This window comes from Saimiri boliviensis, chromosome 5, assembly GCF_048565385.1.
Source record: "Saimiri boliviensis isolate mSaiBol1 chromosome 5, mSaiBol1.pri, whole genome shotgun sequence".
NCBI lineage: Eukaryota > Metazoa > Chordata > Mammalia > Primates > Cebidae > Saimiri > Saimiri boliviensis.
This window is the reverse complement of record NC_133453.1, coordinates 81,330,881-81,341,644: the sequence shown is the minus strand read 5'-3', so window position 1 is coordinate 81,341,644 and position 10,764 is coordinate 81,330,881. Positions and strand designations below refer to the sequence as shown.

Genomic DNA, 10,764 nt, shown 5'->3' with positions numbered 1-10,764 from the left:
CTCACAAGGACTTTGTAAATAACTATTTTACAGATGAAGAAAACAAGACATAAAGATGTAAATAGCTTATACAAGTGCACCCAGCCAATAAATAGTGGATGTGGATTTGAATCCAAAACACCAGCTCTTAATATGACTTGCTGTCTAGCTTGCAATCATCCTTACTTTCTTTTCTGCCTCCTCTTCTCGGCCAGAGCCATCCATGAACCCACCACCATCACTACTTCTATGAAGGTTCTGCCATTTTCAAAGGAACTCACCCCAACCCACCCTCACCCCCACCAATTTTCCATTCAGGACACATAGCTAACACATAAATCTGATTACAGTATTGTGTCAGTTAACGACAAGGATACATTCTGAGAAATGTGTCCTTAAGCAATTTTGTTGTGTGAATCTCATAGCATATACTTACATAAACCGAGATAGCACAGCCTTCTACTAGGTTATATGATATAGGCCACTGCTCCTAGGCTATAACCTGTACAGCATTATTGTAGGAAGTTGTAACACAATGCTAAGTACTTGTCAATCTAAACATAAAAGAGGAAATGCATTGTACTATGATGTTAAGACACCACTAGGCAATAGGAGTTTTTCAGCTCTCTTATAATCTTAAGGGACCACCAACATATATGTGGTCTGTCTTTGACCAAAACACTGTTATGTGGCACATGACTGTATATAATAAGTTTCAGAGTTTGGCATCAGCATACAGATGCCTTAGTAGGAAGACCTACTATGCTTTTCACTGCCTGAACCTAACCCATTCTCCTCTCTCAGAATATGCCATGTACCCCTTGTCATGCACCTTACATTGAAGACATACCAGGAAGAGCTTTGCAACACCCTCTTACGCTTGGTCAAGTCCAGAGGTGAAATTGCTCAACTTGGGATGAGGGTTAGCCCAGCTGCCTGAGGCTTTTCAGCTTCTGACTTTAATTCTTTCAAGCCTCAGCTGTTCTCCCCACTTTGGCAGCTAGGATCTAGAGCAGGCGTCCCCAAACTACGGCCTGGCCCGCGGGCTGCATACGGCCCCCTGAGGCCATTTATCCGGCCCCCGCCGCACTTCAGGAAGGGGCACCTCTTTCACTGGTGGTCAGTGAGAGGAGCACAGTATGTGGCGGCACTGCAGCGGTCTGAGGGACAGTGAACTGGCCCCCTGTGTAAAAAGTTTGGGGACGCCTGATCTAGAGACACCTCTTCCTTCTCCCTGTGAATCCTCCCCCACAACCTATTTTGTTGTTGATGATGTGTTGTTACTATTGTAAATCATCGGAAGTGGATTTTGCTACTGCTGCCAAAAATCTTTGACTAAGACAGGGCTCAGCAGTTTTCTTCTCTGATACCTTCTCTGACTTCTCTAGTCAGGGTTAGCCATCCTTTCCTCTTCCTAGGGCAACCTTAGACCTTCATTATGAAGTTGATCCCACCCTAGTGCCGCTGTTGCTGTACATGCTACTTTCTTCCCCAGCAGGCTCTTTTGCTCACTTCCACCAGATAAGATCAGTCTATCTTGCTCAGCTGTAACCCAGGCACCATATGCAGAGCAAAAATATGATATATGTTACATAAATATTGGTTCAATTAATAAATGAATGAATTATGCCTCTTTATAATCCCTAGCAAAGTATGCAGCACATAGTAGAGATGTAACAGGTTTATTTGGTAGTGGATGAATGGACGATTTCCTGGTTTTAAAATAATTAAATAATTATTTAGCTTCTCTCCTTAGATTTGTAGAATTGACAACTACTTTCTTAATTTCCGTGACTGATATTTATTCATTTATCCATCCATACATCCATCCATTCATTCTCCCTCCTACCTTTCATCTGTCAATCCATCCATCTAAAAGATCTTTTTAAAATAGTTTCTCAGTTACAGGCACAGATTAAAATGAACCCTAGGTCCTAAAAATGGTTAAATAAACCCATAACACTTTTTTTCCATAGAAAATGCTTTATTTTATCATTAGCTCTTATGTATTATCTTCTGTTCATTTTAATTTCTAAAAGCTTTCCTCTGCTCTGTCATCAGTATCAGCTGTTTAATATAACGTATGTTATGAATTTAAATATAATTCTTAATGTAACAGAGAAACATTTAAACAAAACACAATATTAATACAGAACTCTCAAATAACATTTTGTAAAGAGATTTTTAAAAACTTTTAAAAATGAAAGTTTCAATGACAGAGTTATAACATTTTTAGGTAACCTCTTGTTCTATGGTAACCTATTAGCTAGTTTGTAATGTTAAGAATTATCTAGTAATTATGTACTATCATTTAGAAGTAAAAATTATGCTAATATGTGTGACAGTCAAATGTAAATATTGAAAACTGTTGTAACCCCAAACACACACTTCTACAGTCCTTATCATCGTCACAGCTTTTTCATCAGTCATGCTAATTTCCAGAATTACCTGCTGTTCATTGTATGTATTCAATGTGAAGAGTGGCTTTTGAAGAATGAATTCTTCTTCAATTTCAACGCCCATCCTAGCTTTCGATGCCATTGTATCTGACATCATTCTAACAGGATCAAATCGGGCAACAACAGCAACCTAAAAACGAGAAAGCATGGCTACCGGGAACAAGGTACAAACTAAGTATCTCTGGGCAACATTATTGATGTCCAATGCCCATTAAAGTTAAGAAATTTTATTAACGGTAAAGCCTAAGAGGAAAGGACAGAAAAAACAGTAATTGGCCAGTCCTAAAGATCCACAAAGGAGTGAACACAAAACAAGACAATACATATAAGACAAAATATGAAAATGCCATGGCATATAGTTATTTGCTAATGATTGAACAATTATAATTACTTTCAGATAACAATTTATCTTTCTGATATGAAATCACAGGAAATCCTGTATAGAAAACCTTACATATTCAACCACCTTAAAAGTCACAGAGCGAAAAAAAAAAAATTCACTTTTTAACCATTAGCAATTGATGGTTAAAGTAACAACCCCATGAAGTTTTCTAGGAAGTTTAATATGGTTGAACTAGATCTAGAGCATAACATTCATGGGTCAAGTCATGTGTGCTGGCATTAGTGAGAAAGGTGGGTAAATTTCCTTTGTACCAGGCAACTAGATTTCCAGAGACTGCTAGAAACCATTGTCCTCCTTCTACTGAAAAATTGCAAAGTCATTTTAAACTAAATGCCTTTGTGTTTTATGATAATTCAAATCTGCATCTTAATGAAAAGAAGTCAGTAATTCTGTAAATGATAAGCATCATTAATAACACCTGCCTATTAATTCGGAAAGTCAAGAATTAACAAGAAGAAAATGGCATTCTTAATGCATTTAAAGACTGTAATGAAATAACTGAGGGTTGAACATGCTTTAATTATTATAGGTTTCCTAGCTAAAATAGCTTACATCACAGTTCTAAATACTGAATATAGATAAGAGATAACAGCTATTTCCTATTTCAAAATATTCACAGATGGAAAGAATTCTAATCATATAGACACTGTAGTTATCAAAGTTATGTTTTGAACAAGAATGTATTTAGTAATAGTAACATTAAGTCTTGTACCCAGAAGGCCATGGTATATAAATATTTGCTAATGGTTGAATAACTAAAATTTTGTAGGATCCAGGATTACCAGGACTTATATTTCTATGCTTTAAATTTATCTTTATAATCTTTTTTTTAATCAAAGAAGAAGATGATATAATAGTTGTATGCATTTACACCACATCTATACCATCTCATTTAGCTGTACTTCCTTGGTTTGAATCAGTATAACATTTACTAGCTGTGTGACTTTGAAGAAAACACCTAACCTCTGTCTCCTCTGTTTCCTCTCCTATTAAATGGGGATATGAATATTACCCACATCATAAAGTTGTCATAGAAATTAAAGTAATACCTAACAGCATTTAGAAGAGGGCTTTACGCTTAGTAAATAATAAATTTGAACTCACATTACTGCAAACCTATAAGGCAGGTAGTATTATTCCCACTTTTCAGGTGAGGAAATAAAGTTTACAGAGGTTAAGTAAACTACCTGTTTCCAGTCCCAGTGAGTACAGAAACAGCTTGTACCAGGTTGGAAGGACACCAGAGGCCTAGTTCTTATCCATGATTCTGTGTTCCCTCCACCAACATAGGAGGGAAACCAAGTAGTTCTTTTCTATTAGCTGGGAAATGCTATCAATGAAGATTTTAGAGATTTTGAGTTGAAACAACCACTTCAAACTCAACACTGAAAAATTACCATGTAAAACTATCACATTTCCCAAGTTCTTAAATTCTTGCTCTTGCCATCTACTACCTATTTTTATCTATTTTTGCTTATTTTCACTAGGCAAAGTGATGGGAGGCTTTTATTTCTCCACAAAATAGGTATTTTCTAAAAAGTCATTTTTAACATATTTGTTGACTGTGGAATGTTTCCAAAGGGAGGCTCCTATACCAAAGAAGATTATCTTACTTGGACTCCACCAGGTTTCTCGAGAAAAGTAAACTTTGTAGACTAGATGTAGAGCTTCACTGTTGTAAGTAGATACTATCCAGCTAATGAACTCTAGGTGGTATGGATATAGTTAAATTTTGGGAGAGCTTTTTAAAAGGTGATGATAAAGTTCTTTCAATACACTGAGAAACTGGAAATGGTTCAATATAATCTAATTGCTCCCAGAAATGAAGAGTAGTGTCCCAATTTGGAAAAGTTACATTTTATATAGCAGATGTCATGAACTAAGCCCCAGTAAGAATGCTATTAAGAGCACTCAGAAACTTTTTTTTAAAACCACCCATGAAAATTTCCAAATTAAAAACACCTGTTTCCTAAGGGCTTCTAGCCGCCGTGCTCTCTCTTTGTCTTCATGAGCTTCTTGAAGGGCTGCCTCCTTTTTCTCCATCAAACGCTTTTCCAATAATTCTTGTCTATATTTAACCCTATAAAAGTAACACAGAAGGAAGTTGTGGAAGCATCATAATAATATTGGAGATTGTACGGTAAACAGCATGGGTCAGAACACATCTCAGAGATGCCGTCACTGTCACATTTTGTTTTTACTTTTTTAAAAAAAATTGATTTATCATGTCCAAACCAGTAAAAGACACTTGTTGAAATGCAATTCATAGTAATTTTAATACCAACCAGAGAAATGTAGGAAAGTGTGGGGGTAAAATTCCATGTATCTCATTCCTCATTAAAATCACTTTATTAACTCTCTATCTGCCCACTGGCTACTATAACTCTAACCAGCCCTGAGAGGTGAGTGACTCACTCTCAACTGAGCTATATTATAGCAGTCTCTCAATGAGAAGCTTTAGCACACACTGAGTTGTTAGAAAGTCTGCATTACTGGCAGGGCGTGGTGGCTCAAGCCTGTAATCCCAGCACTTGGGGAGGCTGAGGCAGGTGGATCACGAGGTCAAGAGATCGAGACCATCCTGGTCAACATGGTGAAACCCCGTCTCTACTAAAAATACAAAAAATTAGCTGGGCATGGTGGCGCATGCCTGTAGTGCCAGCTACTCGGGAGGCTGTGGCAGGAGAATTGCCTGAACCCAGGAGGCGGAGGTTGCGGTGAGCCGAATCGCGCCATTGCACTCCAGCCTGGGTAACAAGAGCCAAACTCCGTCTCAAAAAAAAAAAAAAAAAAAAAAAAAAGAAAGTCTGCATTACTGATTAAATATACAAAGTTTTCAAAGGAAAGGTAAAATAAGCTGCTATAATAATATGTCTAAATTATTTTATTAACTAGAGCTTATACTTTACATGCATTATCATCTACATTCTCACTTTCTGAGTTGGGGTGTGTGTGTGTGTGTGTGTGTGTGTGTGTGTGTGTGTGTGTTAAGCAACTTTTAAAATTGCACTTTGACATCTGTAGATGGCAGCAAAAACATGACTTTCCCTTAGCATTTTATTTCCAACCCCCTTAAAATCATCAGCTATTAAAATATGGCACACTTAAATACCAGCTTAAAACCCTGCGCTCCTTGGCCCTCCTCTGCTGCCTTTTTTGGGCAGCCTCCCTTGCCATCTCCTTGCCCAAGCTATTCTATTGAATTATAGAGATGGAATTCATCCTTTCAAAAGAGTAGGCACCTGAGTTCTCAGAAGAGTATTAGCTCTTCACTCTGCCCTACATCATTGACAGTTTAGATTTAGCTTTCTCTGTTTCATCAGCCACAAATGTCCTTTACCCTTAGTGTGCACACCTGCATTTTCCAAGGTGGAGACACCGTCACTAGACCTTTCACATTCTGGATTCTGACATTTATTGCGTGTTCACCATGCATCAGTTCTTGTGCTAAGTGCTTTACGTGTTTTAGCTGATTTAGACCTCGCAATATTCATATGCTGGGGTGCCATATTTTAATTCCATTTTATGGATATAAAGAAATAGAAACATAGACATGTGATTTTAAGAGACATACACATAAAAACCACTGAGAATTTGGAGAAAGGTGAGATGTCCAATCACTCGCTGCATTGTGGGAGGGGCTGGCAAAACTTAGCAAGAGCTTCACAGGAGGCAGTATCGGAGCAGGGTCTGGAGGATTAGGGTTCCAGGCAGAAAAGCAGGCGCAGGGTTGGCATCTGAGAGTGGCCCTCACTTACCTCGACCGAGTCATGGGGGCCACAAGAGGGGAAGAGCTCAGGGTGGCAAGAACAGAACAAGTGAATGACGAGTGACAGAGAAGCCCAGGCAAGTACTGGTGACTGAGGCTGGCAGCCACAGGGTTCCCTTAGGAAGATATGCTCCTGGGGAAAAATACCCTAGAAACAGGTTGCTCATGAGGCTGGGATGAAAGGAGAGGCACAGGAGAGGAAAGGGGGGAAACATGCAGTGGATCCTTGTGGAATACAAAACCTAGAATGCGATTTAGAAGCAAAATCCTAACCTCCTTTGATAGCCATGAGTGTCATTGCCAAAATCAGGAGTCAATATAGTCAAGACACATGGATTAAGATCACAGACCAGAATGCTCCCTTTCTCTCATGTCTCCATGTCATGGAAAGCTCTATTTCTCATTCTCTCCACTTTCACTAAGGCATGACATGACACAACCTCCCTAATGAGGTTCTACTCAATTTAAGCACTGAGTACAAACTAAGTGAACTACTGTGAAGGTTCAATTAAAATATACCCTGGGATTTGACAATTACCATATGCTAATTCTCGGAAAAGGAAAGTTTCTCTTCCTTTGGGATACATAGGTTGCTTTGTCTGCAACTAAGTTTTTGTCTGCTTTGTGGAAAAGTAATAGTTGTTACTGTCAGGGGAGCTTGACTAGTGAGGAAAAAATTGCAAATGAGAGAAAGGCATTTGTACTTGTGTGGTAGAGAAGGCTGACTCATCATTTACTTTTGAGTCTCATTCATTCATTTAACAGGTATTTGTTGAGCACCTGCCATGCATGAAGAGCTGTGTTAGGCACTAATGATACAACATCAGCATGGGAGACATGCTCCTGTCCTCGAAGAACTGACAAACCCATGTAGATACAAAGACCCAGGCAATTAGGATAAAGGGCAGCTTGTGCTATGACAGGACAGTGGGGTAGAGACCATAGGACAGTGGGATAGAGACCGAGCTTTGCCAGACTCAGCTTTCAGGGCAGTATCTATAATAAGAGGAAGTGCTCTGAATTTAAGATCCAAAGAAGGAGCAGGAATGCACCAGGAGAAGAGAGAAGAGAAAGAATGATTCAGACAAAAAAGTAGCATATGAAGGCCCAGAAATGAGAGTGAACAAGCATGTCTGAAGAACTAAAAGAAATTCAGAATAACCAAAGATGAGCAAAATGAGGTGCAAAGGGCCAAGAACCGAAGCTAGAGAAGCAAGAGGAGCTGGATTGTGGGTCTTTGAAAGCATGAGGGCTTTTGGTCAGAGAGAAATATCTGCTGCAATGTGGAGGATGGGTTGTTGGAAGGCAAGACTAGAGATGGGCAGTCCAGATGGGAATGGGAAGTCTCCTGCTCTAGGATGGGGGAGGAGTACTCATGGAAAAATATATGGATTAAAGGACATGTAGAAAATAAAAATCAATAGAAAGTTTTTGTTTATTTTATGGGAGAGGAAAAGAGATAGAGGAAGCTAAGTTTTCTGTCTTACACAGTGAACAATGGTGTTCCTCACTAAGGTTGGGAACTTACACGAGAAACAGGGAAGTGAAGGAATTAAGTTCAGTTTGAACACAGACCAGTCTTCACAAGACCTGGGCTGGAAAAATACATGGGACTTCTTTACCAGTAGAACAGAATTGAAGCCACAAGGCAGATGCCATCATCTAGGAAAAGAGCAGAGAGTAAGAAGAGAGGTAGGCCTGGGATTGATTCCTAAGGAAACAACACTTAGGAAAGGGACAGGAGAGGAAGCCATTTAGGGAAATGAGGAGGAGAAGTGGTCCTAAGACGTTAAGAAAAATGGGGGGAACAACATCAAATGCTGCAGAAAGATCAATCCTAGTGCAAAATAATTATTGGGTTAAACAACAGGGAGTCATTGGTGACCTTGGCAAGAACATCCCGTAGAGGTGGAGGAGGCGAGGTAAGGCAGTAAGTGAGGGCCTGGAGACAAACAAGTCCTGCAGCAAAACTGATGCAAATTGACAGGTGAGAGACAAGGCAGAGCTGGAGGGTGCACAGAGCCGACCACAGTTGCTTTGGCTCCAAAGTGATGAGCAAGGTTACTCTGACTGCCTGAAAGATTGGCCATGGGAAAATTTCAGGACTTAGCAGACACACTCAAATTCTTCATTTTTACAGATGCTATGGTTTAAACTCAAATAATACTTCACTTAAAAAGGAGAAACTCTTGGTGCTTCTTTCTTCTACTCTGGATAGAAAATTTTCTGTGCCTAAAGAGAAGTGATGCAGAAAAACTCCTGGGAGGAAGCCAAATACTCACATATTCATGGGGAAAGAAAATAGCAACACAGTAAAGTCAATCATTTGGAAAATTTTCCACATAAATACTTTTAGCCATTTGAGGTAGCAGATTTTCTCCAAATTAAACTGTTGCTGTGAAAGTCAATGTCAAGTGGCTAAACTCAATAGTTTTTAAGTTGTGCACTGAATTCCCAAACAGAAACTTTCTTGGGTTCATTTCTCAGTCTATTATATGCTCCCTGAGTCTACAAAGGTTGAAAGTGCTGCAAAAGAGGCATTTTCGACTTCTCTTGGGGGAGGAGAATCATCATATTGTTCAAAAGCAACAGCTGCTGCAGAATCAGGCACAGCACTAACAATAATCTGAAAAGGATTTTATTTAAGCCTCCAGGCCTGAGTTTAGTTGAAGGGACAGTATGCTTTCATGTAGAAACGGAGAATTTATGTATCATTTATGAGACTTTTTAATGTGTGCACCGCACTCTAAGAAATGAGTATATAAATGCAAATGTTTGGAAACACCTTGATCTGTAGTAACAGGTTCCCTGTGCTTCACTGAAACTTCAGTAAGAACCGGGAAAAATAGTAAGTACCAAATCTTGACTGCCCTTTTATCTGGAGTCATAGCTAACTTTTCTCTAAAAAGAAGCTACAGCCACCAAGGGGGAAAAAGACTGCTGACAAATGGCCAATAGTGGCAAGTTCTACAATTTAAAACAAAGAAACAAACAAAAAACTTAAGCAATAAAACGGAGCATAAATACATATCTTAATCAGGTTTTCTAACTAGCATGGAACACCCCCTCACCCCACCCAATATTTCAGGTAAGTAGTTTGTTCTATTTAATTAAAGGCAGTTTGTAAACAAACTTGCTACTTAGTGTTTAAGTCATGTGGTTTATTCAATATGGAAAAGAACTCTTTAAACAGGCATGTGCCGGAGGTGCTACTATCAGGTGTTTCAGTGGCAGCATCATTGGGAACCTGTTTCTGCCTGTTGAGAAATTCATTTTTGGCTCAGATTTTACTCAGGAGGTTGTTCTTCTCACCAAGCAGAGGGGACCCCTTCATTAGCCACAGGGCACCCCAAAAGGGAAGAATGTGTAGATCAAAGCAGGCAGGCCAGGTGCCGGCATCTTTCAAGTGAAGGGGAGAAGTCTGCCCAGAGAAAAGAATGTAAATTGCACAGGCAGATGTTCACACTGAAGGGCATCACCCCTCTCACCACACGGGCTGGGAGTCTCCATTCATTGGGAATTCTGGCTAAGGGCATAAGCAGAGACCAATTTCTGCAAACAGGAACGTGAATCCTGACACAAGACAATGACATCCTGGTACAGATCCGTGTGAGGCAAGAACAGAGAAAACTCACATGGTCTCTGCAAAACCAGAAAAGATGAGCCCATGCCAGCCCCAAACAGAGACCATTGTTCCAGCTCAGAGAGCTTACTGGTTCCTTTGTAAAGCTATTGAAATCCTATCTTTTAATTGATTAATTAGTTAAATTAGTCAACATAGAGTTACTTAAGCACCCACTATGTGCCAAGCATGGTTCTAGGTGCTCAGCTTATAACAATGGTGGCGGGGGGAATAAAACAAAAAAAAAGTCCCTCCTATTAAGTTTTACATAATTTGTTATGTATAAGCATGACTAAACGAACACTGTAGTAAAGTCACAAAATTGTTTTTAATACATTATTTTTGAATTTATTCATAAACTTCCAAATTAGAGAGCCCCTTCTCATTGCTACAGAATGATGGTTCTCAATCACTGTAACTTATAAAATGACCTGCAATGCCAAGACCTCACACCAGAATAATTGCTTCAGAATCTGGTAGTCAGGCCCAACTACTGGCATTTTGTTGAAAGTTCGACTAGATGATTCTAATG

The 10,764-nt window shown here is 39.3% G+C and overlaps 1 protein-coding gene and 1 long non-coding RNA gene across 7 annotated transcripts in view; one reads left to right on the top strand and one right to left on the bottom strand.

Moving 5' to 3' along the window:
* The window catches only part of CCDC148 (coiled-coil domain containing 148), a 342,429-nt gene that overhangs the window by 83,887 nt on the left and 247,778 nt on the right, over window positions 1-10,764 (bottom strand). For all 6 annotated transcript variants that reach the window (XM_074399652.1, XM_003921954.4, XM_074399655.1 and 3 more), the window contains 2 exons: window positions 4,804-4,921; window positions 2,428-2,568 (listed from right to left, as the gene is read on the bottom strand). In XM_074399652.1, coding sequence (XP_074255753.1) covers window positions 2,428-2,568; window positions 4,804-4,921 — 259 coding nt within the window. The remainder of the gene's footprint in view (window positions 1-2,427; window positions 2,569-4,803; window positions 4,922-10,764) is intronic.
* The window catches only part of LOC104649957 (uncharacterized), a 62,918-nt gene that overhangs the window by 7,572 nt on the left and 44,582 nt on the right, over window positions 1-10,764 (top strand). The window contains exons 2-3 of the long non-coding RNA XR_743710.1: window positions 2,508-2,602; window positions 3,992-4,043. This is a non-coding gene — a long non-coding RNA (uncharacterized LOC104649957). The remainder of the gene's footprint in view (window positions 1-2,507; window positions 2,603-3,991; window positions 4,044-10,764) is intronic.